Genomic DNA, 20,648 nt, shown 5'->3' with positions numbered 1-20,648 from the left:
TCATTCGGCCTTCATTACATAAACAGCATGCACATGAATTATTTGAACAAGGCTTTTAATTAAGTATTGAGAAACAGCTATTTCTTTATTTTTTTGTTATTTTCTAATCAAGATCTATTTATTGCACACACACACACACGCGCGCGAAACGGGATGTGTTCTAAATTGGTGTATGTGTACGTGTATGAGAGCGAAATAGAAATGCTAATGTGTATTTCATTTTCGCACGATTCTTGTATGCATGTAACTATATTTCCGGTACTTTTGTGTGTGTGTGAGTGTGTGTGTGTGTGTTTTTTAATATATATATATATATATATATATATATATATATATATATATCCCACTTTTTTTTCTCGTTTTTTTTTCCAGATGGTTTGATGAAAAAAAGCAGTCTTTGCATATTCAATTACCATCTTGAAATAAAAATTTTCACTTAACCTTTCTTGAAACACACACACACACACACACACACACACACACACACACACACACACACACACACACACACACATACACACACACTCACACACACACACACACACACTCTCTCTCTCACACTTACACTTACACACACACACACACACACACACACACACACACACGCACGCACGCACGCACGCGCGCACATACACGCAAACGAAAACACACACACTCACACACACAAGCGAACAAAGAAACACACACACACACACACACACACACACACACACACACACACACACACACACACACACACACATATATTATCATATGGATCCGATATTTGGTTCCCATGGGCTGAAACAAAAACTACCAATTCATTCAATACAGGAATGACAGATTTCTTTAGAAATTGTATTTCTTCGAAACATTCACATGAACAAATGCATATAAAATTTTGCAAACTGCTTCTAGGGGTACATTCTAAAACAATGAATCTGCCAACTCTAGCCGAACTGGGCAGATTTCCAGTTGGAATTCATATTGCATGCAGAGTTCTTGACCACTGGACTCATATTCTGGATGCACATAATGATAGCCATATCAAAAAGGTCTGTATGTCGATGATGAACCAACCAGACACAATTGAAAATCCATGGATACAATTTGTAAAGAATATTCTTCACAATGTAGGATTAGGTCATGTTTGGAATAATCAGTCGACATTTAGTAACAGCAGACTTAAATTTACATTACGCCAACAACTAAGAAATAGATATGTACAATTCTGGAAACAGAGAAAAACTGAATACAGTAGATTAGACTTCTACAACAAAATTAAAAGAAACGATTATCAAATTGAGAATTATCTAACTGATAAAATCGATCCTGCTCACAAACAAGCTCTTTGTCAACTCAGAATAAGCGCACATTATTTAAACATCGAACGAGGAAGATATGCAAACATTCCCAGAGAAGAGAGGTTATGTGCTGTATGTGAAGTTGTTGAAGATGAATTGCATTTCTTAGATTCGTGTATCTTATTTCATAATTTGCGAAACCATCTAATCACTACTATACAGCAGTATGATCATCAATCAAATGTGATCTCTAGAAAAATACAAAACAATATACTAAAACCAAGTGATTTATTCACCTGCGATGACTGTCAAAAAACACTTGCCAACTATGTATTTCAGTGCATGCGTATTAGATGACCGTTTATTTCTTTGTTCCCTTTGTTCTTTGTTGTGTCTATTAATCCTTCGGGATTTTATGACAATAAATGAAGTCAAGTCAAGTCAAGTCATACAAACGAACACACACACACACACACACACACACACACACACACACACACACACACACACACACACACACATTCTCTCACGCCTGTCATCATCATCATCACGAACCATGCCACTTTCTTCCCTTCCGACCCCTGACCTGACACTCATGGTGACACTCACACGGAACGCCAATCTTTTTTCAGGTAGCTCTTGCAGTCACGGATTTCTATTTACTATTCCTATCTGTAGGCGTGACCTGGTTGGTGTGTGTCATCGAACAAGAATTGTGTGTTAGTATGTGTGAGTCAGAGAATAAAAGGTAAGTGCGTCTGTGTTTACATGTGTGTGTGTGTGTGTGTGTGTGTGTGTGTGTGTGTGTGTGTGTCTGAGAGAGAGAGAGAGTGAGGAAGGGGGGGGAAGGGTATACGTTGTGCTGATGCAAGGGAAGCAACCAAGAAACATGTCAAACTTGCCGGTTGGCATGAACACTCTCCCCTATATATGTGCTGGAGTTCACCTTGCATGTGTCGTCCCTCCTGTTTGGACACAACAAATCGCTCTTTCTAATCACTGACAGTAACAACGCTGAAGGGTGGGGGGTGGGGGGGGGGGGGGGGGGGAGGTAGAGGGTGGTGGGGGATCATACTGACACAGACACGCACGCACGCAATAACAGACAAAAATAATCGTGCGTGTGTGCCATAATTTTTACGTGCGTGCCGTCGGACCGGAAATGAGCCGTGCGGACGTGTCAAACATTTTTTGTTTTATTTGCTGGCAGAGGTCTGTGCAATTCATGCTGACAAATTCAGCTTGTGTCCGCCTCGTCAGCGCCATTCCTACTTGTAATGTGCAGCGTCTAGTCAGTACCACTGTCCGTGCGATAACCTGAACAAAACAAACAACAACACCGTCCCCATGTCACTGACTCTAATGACTGATCAAGTTTTCCAATGAGTAAATTACAATAATGATAACACAGACTGATGCTCACACTTCCCACAGACAAGAAGCTCGTGGCGTTTACAATAAAATATGTGGAGTGATGGCCTGCAGGTAACACGTCCGCCTTGGAAGCGAGAGAATCTGAGCGCGCTGTTTCTCCCCCCCCCTCCACTAGACCTTGAGTGGTGGTCTGGGCGCAAGTCATTCGGATGAGACGATAAACCGAGGTTCCGTGTGCAGCATGCACTTAGCGCACGTTAAAGAACCCACGGCAACAAAAGGGTTGTCCCTGGCAAAATTCTGTAGAAAAATCCACTTCGATAGGAAAAACAAATAAAACTGCACACAGGAAAAAATACAAAAAAATGGGTGGTGCTGTAGTGTAGCGACGCGCTCTCCCTGGGGAGAGCAGCCCGAATTTCACACAGAGAAATCTGTTGTGATAAAAAGAGAAATATAATACAACTGAATACAATACAATACAATACAATACAATACAAAAGTCATGCGTATACATTAATATACATACTTGCATTCAAATACGACATGATTATAATACGCAAACAAGCATGCACACACACAACATTCACACAAACACACAGAGACAAAGCTGGCGAAATCTGTTCACGAATGTTTTTCTTCTTAACATGCTCATGTTTATGTTTTATTGTGTCTTATAAACTTCAAGATTTTATAATAATAAAGAATATTCTATTCTATTCTATTCTATTATGTTCAGACGTACACGCACAGGTTGAAGAAGTTCGTCAGTCAATAAGATGGTAGGCAGAAGGCAAGAGGTGTTGTTTGAACGACTTTTGATTCAAACTGAGCCGGGGAAGCCACGCGATGGACTGAGAATGGCAGTTTGTTCAGTACTGCTGAAGCCAGGATGGTTACTTAAACTCACCCAGACAAACGCACAGAACGGCAGCTTTTTGTGCATGGACATAATTATGTTAGGCATATAGGTATTGCTACGGCTTAGTACGAACTGGGGAAACTACCCTTCCGGCAATGATTATTCTGCATCGGCGATTCAGTAGGCATGTTACGTACCAAACTCTTCCAGTATCATTCTTCGCCAGCACCCTGTGTCTGTCTGTCTGTCTGTCTGTCTCTGTCTCTCTTTCCTGCGTCTCTGCGAGTCTGTTGGTCCCACTCTTTCTGTCCCGTCAGACTGTCTCTCCGTCTTTCTGTCATCCTGTTTGTCTGTCTCTGTCTATTTACCCATTTATCTATTTACCGCCCCCCCACCCCCCACCTCTCCTCCCTCCCCCTCTCTCTCTTCTTTCTTTCAAGGCGTCATGTGTGACAGGTGTAAAGAAACAAAACAACCCCCTCCTATAATCCTTACACAACAGTCCATAGATTAAACAAACAAACAAAAAACAAACAAACAAAGAAAAAAAAAAGAGAAAAAAAAGGAGACTCGACGAAAGAAACTGGCAATTTTATGTTGAATATGAAAATGACGCACCCTTGTCAGATTCTTACACACACACACACACACACACACACACACACACACACACACACACACACACACACACAAACACACACACAAATAAGACACTTTTCCCTTTGACCTTTTTTTGAGAAATGCAAAATAAGCTACCGATAATAAACCATTTTTAACCCCCCCCACCCCCCCCCACCCACCCCCCCAAAAACCCCCACCCCACCCCCTCTTTAACCATACCATAGCTTGGGTATCGTATAACGTTAAGGTGAACACTCAACAGTATGCATCGCTTTAATGCATGACTCGACAGCTTACGATTATGAGATTATCCCTTCGTTGCAACAGCTTCTTTGAGATTAATTTTGTGGCCTCACGGTGCAGAGACTGAGAGAGTGGCCTACTCCATTTACCTTTTGTGTCTCTCGTCATTTTCCCTTTCGGGCTGTGTTTGGAAGTGACGGAATCCAGCTAGCTGATTCGTGTGTGTGTGTTTGTGTGTGTGTGTGTGTGTGTGTGTGTGTGTGTGTGTGTGTGTGTGTGTGTGTGTGTGTGTGTGTGTGTGTGCGCGCGCGCGCGCGTGTTCTCTGTGTTTGCCTGGCTATGCAACAGCACCTGTTTCTACAGAACGTGTCAATTGCATAGTTATTTCAAGTATACCAGTAACATGTGGATCGTGTTTGTTTAAACTTGTGACTATACCAGTAACGTATGGGTCGAGGTTGTTTAGACTTGTGACTGTACTAGTAACTAATGAGTCGTGTTTGTTTAAACTTGTGACTACTAGTAACGTATGGGTCGAGTTTATTTGAACTGGTGACTATACTAGTAACGTATGGGTCGTGTTTGTTCCAACTGGTGACTATACAAGAACGTATGGGTCGAGTTTGTTCAAATTTGTGACTATACAAGAACGTATGGGTCGTGTTTGTTCAAATTTGTGACTATACAAGAACGTATGGGTCGAGTTTGTTCAAATTTGTGACTATACAAGAACGTATGGGTCGAGTTTGTTCAAATTTGTGACTATACAAGAACGTATGGGTCGTGTTTGTTCAAACTTGTGACTATACAAGAACGTATGGGTCGAGTTTGTTCAAATTTGTGACTATACAAGAACGTATGGGTCGAGTTTGTTCAAATTTGTGACTATACAAGAACGTATGGGTCGTGTTTGTTCAAACTTGTGACTATACAAGAACGTATGGGTCGAGTTTGTTCAAATTTGTGACTATACAAGAACGTATGGGTCGTGTTTGTTCAAACTTGTGACTATACAAGAACGTATGGGTCGAGTTTGTTTAAACTTGTGACTATACTAGTAAGGCATGAGTCGAGTTTAAACTATACTAGTAGCGTATAGGTCGAGTTTATTTGGACTTCTGACTATATTAGTAACCTATAGGTCGTGTTCGTTAAACTTGTGACAATACTAGTAACTAATGAGTCGAAATTGTTCAAACTTGTGACTATACTAGTAACTAATGAGTCGAGATTGTTTAAACTTGTGACTATACTAGTAACTAATGAGTCGAAATTGTTTAAACTTGTGACTATACTAGTAACTAATGAGTCGAAATTGTTTAAACTTGTGACTATACTAGTAACTAATGAGTCGAAATTGTTTAAACTTGTGACTATACTAGTAACTAATGAGTCGAGATTGTTTAAACTTGTGACTATACTAGTAACTAATGAGTCGAGATTGTTTAAACTTGTGACTATACTAGTAACTAATGCCGGAGTCGAGATTGTTTAAACTTGTGACTATACTAGTAACTAATGAGTCGAGATTGTTTAAACTTGTGACTGAGACTGTGAGGGACAAAGACCTATACCAGTAATGCATTGATAACTTAGCACTAGATGCTCTAAGGGAAGGGGTGCCGGGGGGAGAGAAGAAGAAGAAGAAGAAGAAGAAGAAGAAGAAGAAGAAGAAGGAGAAAAGATTATATGTTCTGTTTCTTCTGTCACAAGTCTCAAGTTTCGATGTGAGAGACACTTGGTGGTCCTCGGTGGAACACGACAACGTCATCATGCGCAAGTCATCATTGATGACGCAGCGTCACAGCAGTGGCGGCGGCGGTGGCGGCGGCGGCAGTGCCCGTGGGGTGGTGGTGGCGGGGGAGGAGGGGAGGGCAGGGGCAGGGGGAGGAGGGGCCGGGGGGAGGAAGAAGAGCGTGTTCCCCGTGGTGCCAGCTGCAGGCCGGAGACCGTCCCCCCGAGTGCCAGACACTGCAGGCAGCAAGGGCAGGAGACAGCACGGTCAGTGGGGGTGAGGCGGTGGGATGGGGGTGTGGGGGTGGGTTTCTTCTTCTTCTTCGTTTTCGTTTTCGTCTTCTTCTTATTCCTCCTCCTCCTCCTCTTCTTCTTCTTCTTCGTCGTCTCCGTCTTCTTCTTCTCCGTCTTCTTCTTCTTCTTCGTCTCCGTCTTCTTCTTCTCCGTCTTCTTCTTCTTCTTCGTCTCCGTCTTCTTCTTCTTCTTCGTCTTCGTCTCCGTCTTCTTCTTCTTCTTCGTCTTCGTCTCCGTCTTCTTCTTCTTCTTCTTCTTCTTCTTCTCCTTCGTCTTCTTCTTCTTCGTTCGTGGGCTGCAACTCCCACGTTCACATTCAAGTGGGCTTTTACGTGTATGACCTTTTTTTTTTCATTTTTTTTTTTCAACCCCGCCATGTAGGCAGCCATACTCAGTTTTCTGTGTGTGTGCGAACCCGAGACCCTCAGATTGAAAGTCCAACGCTTTAACCACTCGGCTATTGCGCCCGACGGTGGGGGGTTTGTTGGTGGTGATGGTGACTGATGATGATGATGGCGAAGATGACGAGAACACTACTACTAATACTACTAATGACCATGATGATGGGTGATGATGATGATGGCGAAGATGATGAGAACACTACTACTAATACTACTAATGACCATGATGATGGGTGATGATGATGATGGCGAAGATGATGAGAACACTACTACTAATACTACTAATGACCATGATGATGGGTGATGATGATGATGAAGAAGAATGAAACAGTCTCAAAACCTAATGATAATGATAATGCTAAAGTTGATGACCATGACCATAATGACAACGACAACAACAATACTACTACTGCTACTGCTGCTGCTGCTGCAGATAATGATGATGATAATGATAATAATAATGCTGCTACTACTATCGCTGCTGGTGCTTGTACTGATAAAAATGAGAAAGATAGCATATATATGTAAACAATGATTACATGATGATGATGATGATAATGTTGGTGTTGCTGGTGATTTCTTTGATTTTTTTCCCTGTTTCTTTCTTTCTTTTTTGTTTGTTTGTTTGTTTGTTTCTTTCTTTCTTTCTTCATCTTCTTGGTTTCATTGAAGTTTTATTATTCATATTATTGTCACTATTAATGATGACGACGATGATGATGATGATCACCAGCGTGTGTGTGTACATGTGTGTGTGTTTGTGTGTGGATGTACACGCGTGTGTGTGTGTGTGTGTGCGTGTACATGTCTCTGTGTGTGTACATGTGTGTGTGTGTGTGTGTGTGTACATGTCTCTGTGTGTGTACATGTGTGTGTGTTTGTGTGTGTGTGTGCGTGTGTGTGTGTATGGATGTATACGCGCGTGTGTGCATGTGTATAGGTGTGCGGTCGTCAGGAGGAGGAGGAGGAGGGGGAGGGGGGTTGGGGGTGGACGGGGCTGGAGGAAGGGAGGTCTCCGCCATGCAGGTGCCCGGCCCCCCTAAACAGCTGGAACCCACCTACCGAATGGAACCTCAACAACGCTTCCTGGCTCCACGGGTGCACGTCATTATCAAGGTAATGGAAGGGGGGAGGGGGAGGGGGGGCGAGGGGAGGAGGAGGAGGGAGAATTGGAGGGGAGCGGGGGTTGGGGAAGGAGGGAGAGGGGTTGTTGAGGGTGGCTGTGGTTGGTTGGTGTGACATAGGTACAAAACAACAACGACAACGACGACGACAATAGTAATAGGTTGCACTGTTGAAATTTCCTTAGATAATCATTTTGCTTGATTTTGATATGTGTGACAGTGTCCGCAATGCAGGATGAGTGTGCAATAGGAAATTGTGCAATGTTCGTGTCTGGTCAATATACAATATATCGTATCTTATCTTAAATCAATACATGCAGTGATAACCTTGGTGTCTTTCAATATGTTTGCAACATTGATTAATTAAAATATTTTGAGTGAAAAACAAAACAAAACATATATATAATATTCAATAGTTTTTTGTTGTTTTTTTAATGAATGTCCTATATGTTTACTGATTCTTTTCTAATCAATTAATTCTTGTTTTAATGTTTTTTGGGGTCGAGTAATTGTCTACATTTGTCTTGCCGCACCTGATGGTAATTTGTCTTTATGAGGTGATAAAGTTATTCCTATCTTCTTATCCTGTCTTACCTTATCTTATCTTACAACAACCAACACCATCACAGCTACCGACACCCCCCCCCACCAACCCCTCTTCTCCCATCCCTCCCTCCTCCTATCATTATCTTTTTATTCTTTTTTTTTTAATTAGGGAAGGTTGGGTGGCTGTGATGACAGTGATGGTGGTGGAGGTGGTGGTGTTAGTTTCTGAAGGGAGAGCGATGAAGGAAGCTTAAAACGAAAAGAAAAAAAGCAAAGGACCCCTCCACCCCACCCCTACCCCCTTTCCCCCCAAACAACAACAAACAAACAAACAGAAAACAGAAAAAAGCAAAGGCAAAACACACACACACACACACACACACATACACACACACACACACATGCAATTACATAAGAAAATGAAAGCATTACATTAATTACCTAATTAAGTACGACACAACGAGAGACTATCGTTGAAAAGATCAAATCATAAAGAAAAAGAAAAAGAAAAAAAAAGGAGAGTTAGATTGACAAAGATGGATCATTGGAAGTGAATTTATAGCAAACATCATATTCTATATCCATAAAATATCAACGATATTGAAAATATAATCAGAACATTTTTAGGATAAAGAGGTGGCAAGTTTGGAGAGATTCATTAGGTATATACTTATGAAAGTTAGATTTGAATTTTTGAAAATTTTGTTCGGTTTTTAAAGTTTCTGGGATATGATTACATAACCACCACCACCCCCTGAATATGCAAAAGAAAGTGAGTAGGGGAGGGAGGTGTGGCTGGAGGGAGGCGAGAGAGGTGGGAGAGGCATAGTAAGGTAGGGGGGGGGGGGAGGGGGGGGGGGGGGGGGAGGGGAGGGAGAAAAGGAGGGTGGGGGTGGTTGTAATAGTTGACTGATTGATTGATATGGATACTTATCTGACGACTATCCTCGGTCGGAGACCAAGTTCTAAGCGCTTTACAAACACGGGGTCATTTACACAACAGGCTGCCCACTTCGGGTAGAGCCGACTGACGGCTGCCATTGGGCGCTCATCATTCGTTTCCTCTGTCATTTAATCAGATTTCAGGCACGTACACATGCACACGCAGACAAACATGTAACACTTCACGTGTATGACCCTTTTTTTTATCTACCCCGCCATGTAGGCAGCCATGTTACGTGTGTGTACATGTCTCTGTGTGTGTACATGTGTGTGTGTTTGTGTGTGTGTGTGCGTGTGTGTGTGTATGGATGTATACGCGCGTGTGTGCATGTGTATAGGTGTGCGGTCGTCAGGAGGAGGAGGAGGAGGGGGAGGGGGGTTGGGGGTGGACGGGGCTGGAGGAAGGGAGGTCTCCGCCATGCAGGTGCCCGGCCCCCCTAAACAGCTGGAACCCACCTACCGAATGGAACCTCAACAACGCTTCCTGGCTCCACGGGTCCATGTCATCATCAAGGTAATGGAAGGGGGGAGGGGGAGGGGAGGGGGGGGGGAGGAGGAGGAGGGAGAATTGGAGGGGAGCGGGGGTTGGGGAAGGAGGGAGAGGGGTTGTTGAGGGTGGCTGTGGTTGGTTGGTGTGACATAGGTACAAAACAACAACGACAACAACAACGACAATAGTAATAGGTTGCACTGTTGAAATTTCCTTAGATAATCATTTTACTTGATTTTGATATGTGTGACAGTGTCCGCAATGCAGGATGAGTGTGCAATAGGAAATTGTGCAATGTTCGTGTCTGGTCAATATACGATATATCGTATCTTCCGATACATGCAGTGACAACCTTGGTTGCAAAATTGATTAATTACAATATTTTGAGTGGAAAAAAAAATTCAATAGTTGTTTTTTGTTTTGTTTTGTTTTTTAATGAATATCCTATATGTTTATTGAATCTTTTCTAATCAATTAATTCTTGATTTAATGTTTTTTGGGTCGAGTAATTGTCTACATTTGTCTTGCCGCACCTGATGGCAATTTGTCTTTATGAGGTGATAAAGTTATTCCTATCTTCTTATCCTGTCTTACCTTATCTTATCTTATCTTACAACAACCAACACCATCACAGCTACCGACCCCCCCCCCCCCAACCCCTCTTCTCCCATCCATCCCTCCTATCATAATCTTTTTATTCTTTTTTTTTTTTTTTTTAATTAGGGAAGGTTGGGTGGTTGTGATGACAGTGATGGTGGTGGAGGTGGTGGTGTTAGTTTCTGAAGGGAGAGGGATGAAGGAAGCTTAAAACGAAAAGAAAAAAAGCAAAGGACCCCTCCACCCCACCCCTACCCCCTTTCCCCCCAAACAACAACAAACAAACAAACAGAAAACAGAAAAAAGCAAAGGCAAAACACACACACACACACACACACACATACACACACACACACACATGCAATTACATAAGAAAATGAAAGCATTACATTAATTACCTAATTAAGTACGACACAACGAGAGACTATCGTTGAAAAGATCAAATCATAAAGAAAAAGAAAAAGAAAAAAAGGAGAGTTAGATTGACAAAGATGGAACATTGAAAGTGAATTTATAGCAAACATCATTTTCTATATCCATAAAATATCAACGATATTGAAAACATAATCAGAACATTTTTAGGATAAAGAGGTGGCAAGTTTGGAAAGATTCATTAGGTATATACTTATGAAAGTTAGATTTGAATTTTTGAAAATTTTGTTCGGTTTTCAAAGTTTCTGGGATATGATTACATAACCACCACCACCCCCTGAATATGCAAAAGGAAGTGAGTAGGGGAGGGAGGTGTGGCTGGATGGAGGCGAGAGAGGTTGGAGAGGTATAGTAAGGTGGGGGGGAGGGGAGGGAGAAAAGGAGGGTGGGGGTGGTTGTAATAGTAGAGTGATTGATTGATATGGATACTTATCTGACGACTATCCTCGGTCGGAGACCAAGTTCTAAGCGCTTTACAAACACGGGGTCATTTACACAAGACTGCCCACTTCGGGTAGAGCCGACTGACGGCTGCCATTGGGCGCTCATCATTCGTTTCCTCTGTCATTTAATTAGATTTCTGGCACACACACATACACACTCAGACAGACATGTAACACTTCACGTGTATGACCCTTTTGTTTATCTACCCCGCCATGTAGGCAGCCATGTTACGATTTCGGGGGGTGGGGTGGGGGTGCATGCTGGATATGTTCTTGTTTCTATAACCCACCGGACGCTGACATGGATTACAGGATCTTTAACGTGGGTATTTGATCTCCTGCGTGCGTACACACACGAAGGGGAGTGGGGGGAGAGTTCAGGCACAAGCAGGTCTGCACATATGATGACCTGGGAGATCTGAAAAATCTCCACCCTTTACCCACCAGGCGCCGTTACCGAGATTCGAACCCGGGGCCCTCAGATTCAGTCACAATGCATAGACGAATGAATGATCAGCAAAAGAAAGAAAGACAAACGAAACAACTAATCTCACTTTTTCTCTCCCCCTCCCCCCCACCACTCCTAAATACAACCCCTACCTTCCCTCTACTCTCCTCCCACTCCTACCCCCCACCCAATCCACCCTCATCCACAACATTTTCCATACTCGTGCTTCCCACCTCCCACCCCCCTCACCCACACACACAACCTCATCCCCGACAACCCCTCCCCCACCCCCACAACGTCCATACCTCCAACCTCCACACACACATACATACCCCACACAAATCAACCACACACACACACACACACACACACACAAACACTACCACATCCACCCCCCCACCCACCCACCCACACCCACACACATCCCCCCCCCCCCAACACACCCACTACCCCTATACCCACCTACCAACACCACCACCCTTTACCCACCCACACCCACCCACCCAAAAACAACAACAACAACAACAAAAAAACCCAACAGGAGACGCTGGAGAAGCACCTAGACGGCTTCCAGTTCAACCCCAAGTTCACAGCCACCATGAGCAAAGTGCTGAGCGAGGAGCTGAAGGACAGGGTCAAGCAGCTGGGCTTCGACCCTCGCTACAAACTGGTCAGCACGGTGGTCATCGGTCAGCGGCTTGACCAGGGGGTGGTCATCACGTCGCGCTGTGCCTGGGACGTCCGGCTGGACAGCTATGCGGCCTACACCTACCAGAACAAGTCGCTCTTCTGCACGGCGTCCGTATACGGACTGTACCGGGAATAAGACGGAAACGGCCTCCGTGTACGGAATGTTCCGGTAACAACGTGAAACAAATGACAATTACGGTGACGGCAACGAAGTTGTTTAGTTCATTAACTGATTAATTTATATATCTCTAAAGACATCTTGCTATAGTACATTTCCTTGGAGCTCTATGCGTGAACCATGACAATCACCATAACAACGTTGTTTAATCAATTTCTTTATATATCTCTTAAAACATCTTGCTTTAGCGCATTTTCTTGAAGCTCTATGCGCTTGACAATAGCACGAAAAGAAGAATTCACTCAAATAGCTCAGCTCAAAGGACATGGTGTCCTAATGAGGAAAATGGAATCAGCATTGCATGCTTCTTTACATCAAGCCCTCGGGACAAAAAAAGTAATGATGAGTTCAAAGTAAGCAGAGAAAAAAACAAAAATCACGTGGATAACAGAGAGAGAGAGAGAGAGAGAGGGGGGGGGGGGGGGCAGACAGACAGACACAGAGTAAGACAGAGAGACAGAGAGGGACGGGCAGGGGGGGGGAGGGGCAGGAGAAGGGTAGTGCAGATATCAGGGTGTGTGTTTAGGTATTGTCTTGTCGCGCCCTTAATTAATTAGGATCTTTTTTTTTTTAAGCGCTGGGGTGTGGTGTTGTGGTGCTTCTTAATGAAAAACGGCATCAGATTCGTGTGTGTGTGTGTGTGTGTGTGTGTGTGTAGGGAGAATATTTTTTCTTTGATGTATCAAATACTTCAGATGTATATATGTATCTCCTCATTTGATTTCTTCGTTTATGTTGTCAGTCTAGACCTATTATGGGCACACACACACACATACATGATATATATATATATATATATATATATATGATTATGCATATATATATATGATTAATTCATGATGCAATTGTTGGCCTTGGCTGACCGGAATGCTGACTGCGGTGGTATATGCTTGTTCATTTTGTTGGAACAGATTTCTCTGTGTGAAATTCGGGCTGCTCTCCCCAGGGAGAGCGCGTCGCTACACTGAGAGCGCCACCCATTTTTTGTATTTTTTCCTGCGTGCAGTTTTATTTGTTTTTCCTATCGAAGTGGATTTTTCTACAGAATTTTGCCAGTAACAACCCTTTTGTTGCCGTGGGTTGTTTTTTTACGTGCGCTAATTGCATGCTGCACACAAGTCGTAGGTTTATCGTCTCATCCGAATGACTAGCGTCCAGACCACCACTCAAGGTCTCTCTAGTGGAGGGGGAGAAAATATCGGCGGCTGAGCCGTCATTCGAACCAGCGCGCTCAGATTCTCTCGCTTCCTAGGCGGACGCGTTACCTCTAGGCCATCACTCCACGCTCGGCTTATATCACAGATTGACATAACTCTACAGTTGAGCCAACAGCAAATTGAGAACTGTGTGAGCACTGGTTACCTCAACTGCAGTGAAAAGTCAATTCCAGCTTAGTCTTTTGTGAAGAACAATGGCTGAAATAAGGAGGCTATTTTGCACTGGCTCTTAGTGCTGCAGCCTCGGGGGCTAGCTGGCCTTTGGGAACCGTCCTAAATCTCTCTTCATCGAGATAGTAGTGGGGGATGTAACTTGGGCAAGACTGTAATAAAATTCTAGCCCAGACAGTCCGGAAAGCATATGCTTCCTTTGCTGTTCTGGTGGTGGTCGTTGTCGGACACGACTGGCTATCATTCATTATCATACTTGTTCCTGAACGTGTCATTTTGGCGACGAACCCATGATGACGTATTTGGGGTCATTCCGTGGTGACCTGTTTTTGCTAGCTGAGTACGAGGGTGTATATCATGTGACAAGTTGTAATACAATATTTGTAATTTCTATGATTTATTGTCATTGTGTGTGTGTGTGTGTGTGTGTGTGTGTGTGTGTGTGTGTGTGTCCATGTCATGTCAGAATAAATCAAACGTTACATGTTGGACTTTGTGTGTGTTTGATGTATTGCTTCTCTTTCTCTCTTCCCCTTTCTCTCCCCTCCCCCGCCCCTCTCTCTCTGTTTTTTTCTCTCTCTGTTTTTTTCTCTCTCTGTCTTTTTTTTTTCTCTCTTTCTCTCTCTCTCTATCTGTTTCTCTGTCTCTCCCCCCTCTCTCTCTCCCTCTCTCTCTCTGTTTCTCTCTCTGTCTCTCTTTCTTTCTCTGTGTGTACCTCTGTCTGTCTTTCTGGATGTGTCTATCTCTCTGTCCCTATCTGTCTGTCTCTTTCTCTTTCTCTCTGTCCCTCTGTCTCTGTCCCTGTCTCTCTGTCTCTTTCTCTCTCTCTGTCTCTATCTCTGTCTCTCTATCTCTTTGATCCTATCTCTGTCTCCATCTCACTGTCTATCTGTCTCTATCTCACTGTCTCTATCTGTCTCTATCTCACTGTCTCTATCTGTCTCTATCTCACTGTCTCTATCTCACTGTCACCATCTCACTGTCTCTATATAACTGTCTTTATCTCTCTGTCCCTATCTCTGTCTCTATCTCACTGTCTCTCTGTCTCTATCTCACTGTCTCTCTGTCTCTATCTCACTGTTTCTATCTCTGTCTCTATCTCACTGTTTCTATCTCACTGTCTCTGTCTCTATCTCACTGTCTCTATCTCTCCGTCTCTATCTTTCTGTCTCTATCTCACTGTCTCTGTCTTTACCTCACTGTCTCTGTCTCACTGTCAGCATCTCACTGTCTCTATATAACTGTCTTTATCTCTCTGTCCCTATCTCTGTCTCTGTCTCACTGTCTCTATCTCACTGTCTCTCTGTCTCTATCTCACTGTCTCTATCTCTGTCTCTATCTCACTGTGTCTCTATCTCACTGTCTCTATCTCTGTCTCTATCTCACTGTCTCTCTGCCTGACACTCTCCTACTGTTTTCTCACTGTCTGTCTCTCTCTGTATCTGTCAGTCTCTGTCCGTCTGTCTGTCTCTTCCTCTATGTCTGTCCATCCGTCTGTCTGTCTCTTTCTCTCTGTCTTATCTGTCCTTTTCTCTGTCTGTCTGTCTGTCTCTCTGTATCCGTCTCACATCATCCACACGTTTGCATGTAGGCTTGCATGGGGCTGAACGTCAGCTGAGCGCGCGCGCGCGCGCGCGTGTGTGTGTGTATATGTGTGTGTGTGTGTGTGTGTGTGTGTGTGCGCGCGCGCGCGCGCGTGTGTGTGTGCATGCATGTGGGTGTGTGTGCGTGTGCTTGTGCGTGTGTGTGCGTGTGTGTTTGAGTGTGTGCGTGTGTGTATGCAAATGTGCGTGTGCGTGTGTGCACGTGTGTGTATGCAAGTGCGTGTGTATGAGCAACAAATAGCAGGAGTTATTTCGATTGCCTCCCATTTTTGCATGCAGTCGGACATTTCGGACCTGACCACACACACACACACACACACACACACACACACACACGCGCGCGCGCGCGCGCGCGCGCGCGCGCGCGCGTGTGTGTGTGTGTGTGTGTGTGTGTGTGTGATCAGGTCCGAAATGTCCGACTGCATGCAAAAATGGGAGGCAATCGAAATAACTCCTGCTATTTGTTGCTACTCTGGTTTACCTCCCTTCTAACAGGGGACAATCAGGAAATGCATTATCCTTTCTCCTCCCATCCATCTCCTCTTTCGCCTTCCTCGATCTTTCTCTCCTCTTTCTCCTTCGTCTTTCTCTCCTCTTTCTCCTTCGACTTCCTCACTCTTTCTGTCCTCTTTCTTCTCCTTCTACGCATCCTTCTTCGTAGTCATCTTTTTCTTTTTTTGCAGTTCAGGTTTTGAGTACAGGCATTCTGAATGCAGTTCATGAAGATAATTATTATTTTTTATTTTGCCCGTAACCTTTTCCGGATAACGGGGTGGCGGAGTAGACAGAGAGCAGAGTTAGCCATCAGAAGGTTGTGAGTTCGAATCTTGGGCCGGCGCGCCCAAAAGTGAAAAAGAAAAGTTAAGAAAATGCTTGTGTAGTAGTAGAAGCAGCATCAGTGAGGTATTTAGAGACAAGAAAGAAGAGAGGAGGGAGGAAAACATGCACACATTTCGGATAAATACTTAAATTCAACGGTTGTGTGTGTGTGTGTGTGTGTGTGTGTGTGTGTGTGTGTGTGTGTGTGTGTGTGTGTGTGTGTGTGTGTGTGTGTGTGTGAATTAAACATGTCTTGTCTTGTCCAAACTGAACCCCTGTCCCCTCACAGACAAAAAGAAAAAAATCTTTCAACGCCTCATAACTTTGTCTTGTCCAAAACAAAACAAAACAACACAAAACGAAACAAAAACAAACGAACACACACAGACACACACAGACACACAGACACACAGACACACACACACACACACACACTGACTGAAACCATTTATTGTCAGATTAACTGTTTGTTGTACTGACATTTTCGCAACCATTTGAATAAAATATTAACTGAGCAACACAAGGAAATTCTGATTTGAGGAAGGTATGATTTAAAAAAATAAAATAAAATAAAATAAAATTTAAAAAAAAACAACACACACACAAACAAACAAACAAACATATTTAACAAATCAAGGTACCAAATTTCATTAATATCATTATCTCCAAAAAATATTCTAACGCACCCACATACTCACATACGTTTCTCCCCCACCCTCTCTCTACATACATCCATGCATGCACACAAATGCCCATTATAATTCCCCTACCTCATTCCCCTGCCCACTCACTCACACACACACACACACACACACACACACACACACACACACACACATTCACACTGTCTCTCACTCTTTCTCATCAAATTAAGGTTTCGTAATGTAATCAAGACGACATATTACATGTTAGGGTCGAACAGTTCCACTAATTAGAATAATGGGAACTTTGCTCTACAAGTAAATCTGACGCTATCACCCAAAACGAAACACTATTTTGGATTAAATAAAACAGAGGGGAACCTCTGCAACAGAAAGGGGATGAAACAAATTAGAAAAACCGACCAATTGGATGGCTTTTAATTAGGTCAACTGCGGTTTTTGTCAGAGACCAACCATTTTCTTTGCTAGGGTGAAAAACGCTGGACATGACTAATGGAAGATTAAAGGATGTAATCATATCATGAAGGGGTTTGAAATGTAAATGTGTATCTGGACATTCGAGCAAAAAATGTGGGATGTCAAGGGTCTTATCACAAATACATAGTGGTGACGGTTTCAAAAATCTGCATAACCATGCATTAGTTCTTAGCCTGTGTGTCAAGTTTCTTGTGGAAATTGATCCTGGGGGGTTAGTGCCTTTTCTTGCTGGAAGAGAGAGATCCCACCAGAGCTTCTTTTTTGAGTTTTCTAAGAACTGTTTCTGTCTGAAATTCCAGATATATGTTGAGAGAATAGTACAAGCTTCAGAAACAGAAATAGGAATATTGTGATTGATTGAATCTGAATTGTTCGATGCCGCTTCCTTGGCACAAAAATCGGCCATTTCGTTGCCACGAAGATTAGAATGTCCAGGAACCCACAAGAGTGAAATGTCGGAGCCTCGCATAATTAACTGGTGGATTAAATACAAAATTTCGTACATAATATCTGCTCGTTCAGATGAAGATTGATTATTTAAAGCCATCAATGCTGATTTTGAATCAGACAGTATAAGGATTTTTGCAGGCACAAGAGGCATATCACTAAAAAAGGTGAAAGCCATCAGAATTGCAAACAATTCAGCAGTAAAAATTGAACAACCTTTAGTTAAGTGGAATCTCTTTTTAATGTTAAGCTCGGGGATTACAAAAGCGGCTCCAACTTCAGAGTTACTACTAATTGATCCATCTGTGAAAACACGGAGGTAATATTTGAAACGTGTATTAATTAGTTCTTTGGCCCGAGAGGCAATAATGAGTGGACTGTCACTCTTTTTTAATTGTCCATATGTAAAAATAATATTTGCTTGCTCAGTCAGCCAAGGCGGATGAAAACAATGCGGAATTTTCACAATCTGGGAAAGAGGCAGACTGCAACTCTCAAAGACTGACTTAGTAAAATCGAACAAGGACGTGTATACAGCTTTGTTACGAATTTCTCTACAGATGTACGTTTCTTCATCAATTTCAGAGACAACCGAATTTGGAACAGCTCTAGCCCTTACCATGTAGTTACAGGCACATAATTTCCTGTGTTCAGGTAATGGCAAAACACCAGCTTCTTTGTATGTTTTGTCGATTGAAGCCCATCGCGGTAACCCAAGTGCAATCTTAAAAGCTAAGGAATCAATACTTGTCAGTTTATGAAGATCAGAGTTTGAAGCAGTGAAATAGATTTCCTGACCATATGATATAATTGAGCGGACTAGTCCCATTGTAGCATTGATCAGATTATTGCCACAATTTATAACAGGGATTCCAGAAAGCACACGTAATAGAGCTATTTTCTTCCTCGCTTTCTCAATAAGGTAGTTTATATGCTTAGTCCAAAAAAGTTTATAATGGAAGATAACACCGAGAAATTTCACCTCTTTATTCGGATATATGATAGTATCATTTACCTGTATTTTAATAGCATCCCTACCTTCAAATTCAATCAACTTTTTAGTAAATATGACGAAAACAGTCTTTTCAGCAGACAGGAGAAAACCACTTTCTTTCATATATTCCACAATGTTGTCGATGGCATCTTGAAAATGCTTAATAATTTTATTTCGTTTTGATGTATTTTTTGTAATATTACAGTTTACATTCTTCCAGAGAGCTATGTCATCTGCATAAGCTACTAATGTGGCACCATTTGTGTTGATATTTTTCATATCATAAAGCATTAGTGAAAACAGAGTGGGAGAAATCACACTTCCCTGGGGAACACCCATATTGACGGACCTTGATCTGGATAATATACCCCCTAATCTCACCTGGAATGTCCTCTGGGATAAGAATGACTTAAGAAATTTTAGAAATCGACCTCCCAACCCTACTGTATTTGCTTTATGAATCAATTTATAGTGCCACACAGAGTCATAGGCTCTATGAATATCAAAGAAAGTTGCGACCGTGGAGTGACGCTTTGCGAGTGCCTTCTTAACATGAGAAGTTAGATGGACGACATGATCAGTAACACCCCTACCTCTTCTAAAACCAGCCTGGAAAGTAGGTAAAATTCCTTTCTTCTCCAGAAAGTGTTCTAATCTAGTTTTCAAAATTCTCTCAAAAACCTTCCCAAGATGGGGAGTTAACGAAACAGGTCGGTAACTGGAAGGGCTAGATTTAGGTTTTCCTTGTTTGTGAATAGGTACTATGGTTGCTTTCTTCCAATCAGTTGGAAGGATACCAGAATTCCAGCAAATCTGAAAAAAATCTAACACTCTTTTTAAAAAGATATTTGGAAAATGTCTGATCATGTTGTACGATATTGGATCTGAGCCTGTCGCAACTTTCCCTGACTTAACAGCATTGAGAGCACGGTATAGATCCCCCAGCGTTAGGTCTGCATTAATGTAAGATGCACTGCTATCATTCTTATCCATTTCACAGGGGCAGTTCATATCTTCAAACTGTTTCCTTCTCTTTTGCTCATAGGTTGGCAAGTATTCTGTCTGACTCATTTTTGGGAATGTATCCGCAAATAACTCGGCTTTCTCTTCCCTAGTTTTATACACAATATCATTTTAATACAAAGGAGGATCAGGAAGATTATAGACACCCTTTATTTGCTTTATTTCTCCCCACAGTTTTGAAGAGGCAGTTGGGTTGCTAGTACAGTCGTTAATCAGATTTGTGTAGTACATCTTTTTGGCAGCAGCCACTGTTTTATTACTAAAACTATTAGCCTGTTTATACTTGTTGTGCAGTTCTGATACTCTTTCTTTGGATTCGATTTTTCGATACCTATGCCAGTTTTTGAAAGCCTCTGTTTTCTTATTGACTGCTATTTCACATGAGCTGTTCCACCAAGGATTACCAGACCGTTTTGGATTGGCTATATACTTTACTTTTGGAATTGAACCATCAGCAGCCTTCAGAATAACATTCCTTAGAGACCGATAACAAATTTCTAAATCTTCTTGTGATGTAACATCAGTGTTGAAA

At 42.6% G+C, this 20,648-nt stretch overlaps 1 protein-coding gene across 1 annotated transcript; it reads left to right on the top strand.

Annotated features, from left to right (window-relative positions):
• Window positions 1-6,155: 6,155 nt before the first annotated feature.
• Window positions 6,156-12,660, top strand: LOC143280333 (dynein light chain Tctex-type 5-like). Its single transcript, XM_076584968.1, has 5 exons — window positions 6,156-6,204; window positions 7,753-7,928; window positions 8,171-8,177; window positions 9,763-9,938; window positions 12,376-12,660. Exons 1-5 carry the CDS (start codon window positions 6,156-6,158, stop codon window positions 12,658-12,660), a joined length of 693 nt encoding a protein of 230 aa, XP_076441083.1.
• The last annotated feature ends 7,988 nt before the right edge of the window (window positions 12,661-20,648 follow it).

Source organism: Babylonia areolata, chromosome 3 (assembly GCF_041734735.1).
Source record: "Babylonia areolata isolate BAREFJ2019XMU chromosome 3, ASM4173473v1, whole genome shotgun sequence".
Lineage (NCBI taxonomy): Eukaryota > Metazoa > Mollusca > Gastropoda > Neogastropoda > Buccinidae > Babylonia > Babylonia areolata.
This window is presented reverse-complemented; position numbering and strand designations above follow the sequence as displayed.

Bases quoted from the DNA above. Each gene is read 5' to 3' on its own strand.
- LOC143280333 (XM_076584968.1), top strand. From the start codon at position 6,156: ATGCGCAAGTCATCATTGATGACGCAGCGTCACAGCAGTGGCGGCGGC. The intron at 6,205-7,752 runs GTGGCGGCGGCG...GCATGTGTATAG, and splicing joins TCACAGCAGTGGCGGCGGCG to GTGTGCGGTCGTCAGGAGGA. The intron at 9,939-12,375 runs GTAATGGAAGGG...AAAACCCAACAG, and splicing joins GGGTCCATGTCATCATCAAG to GAGACGCTGGAGAAGCACCT.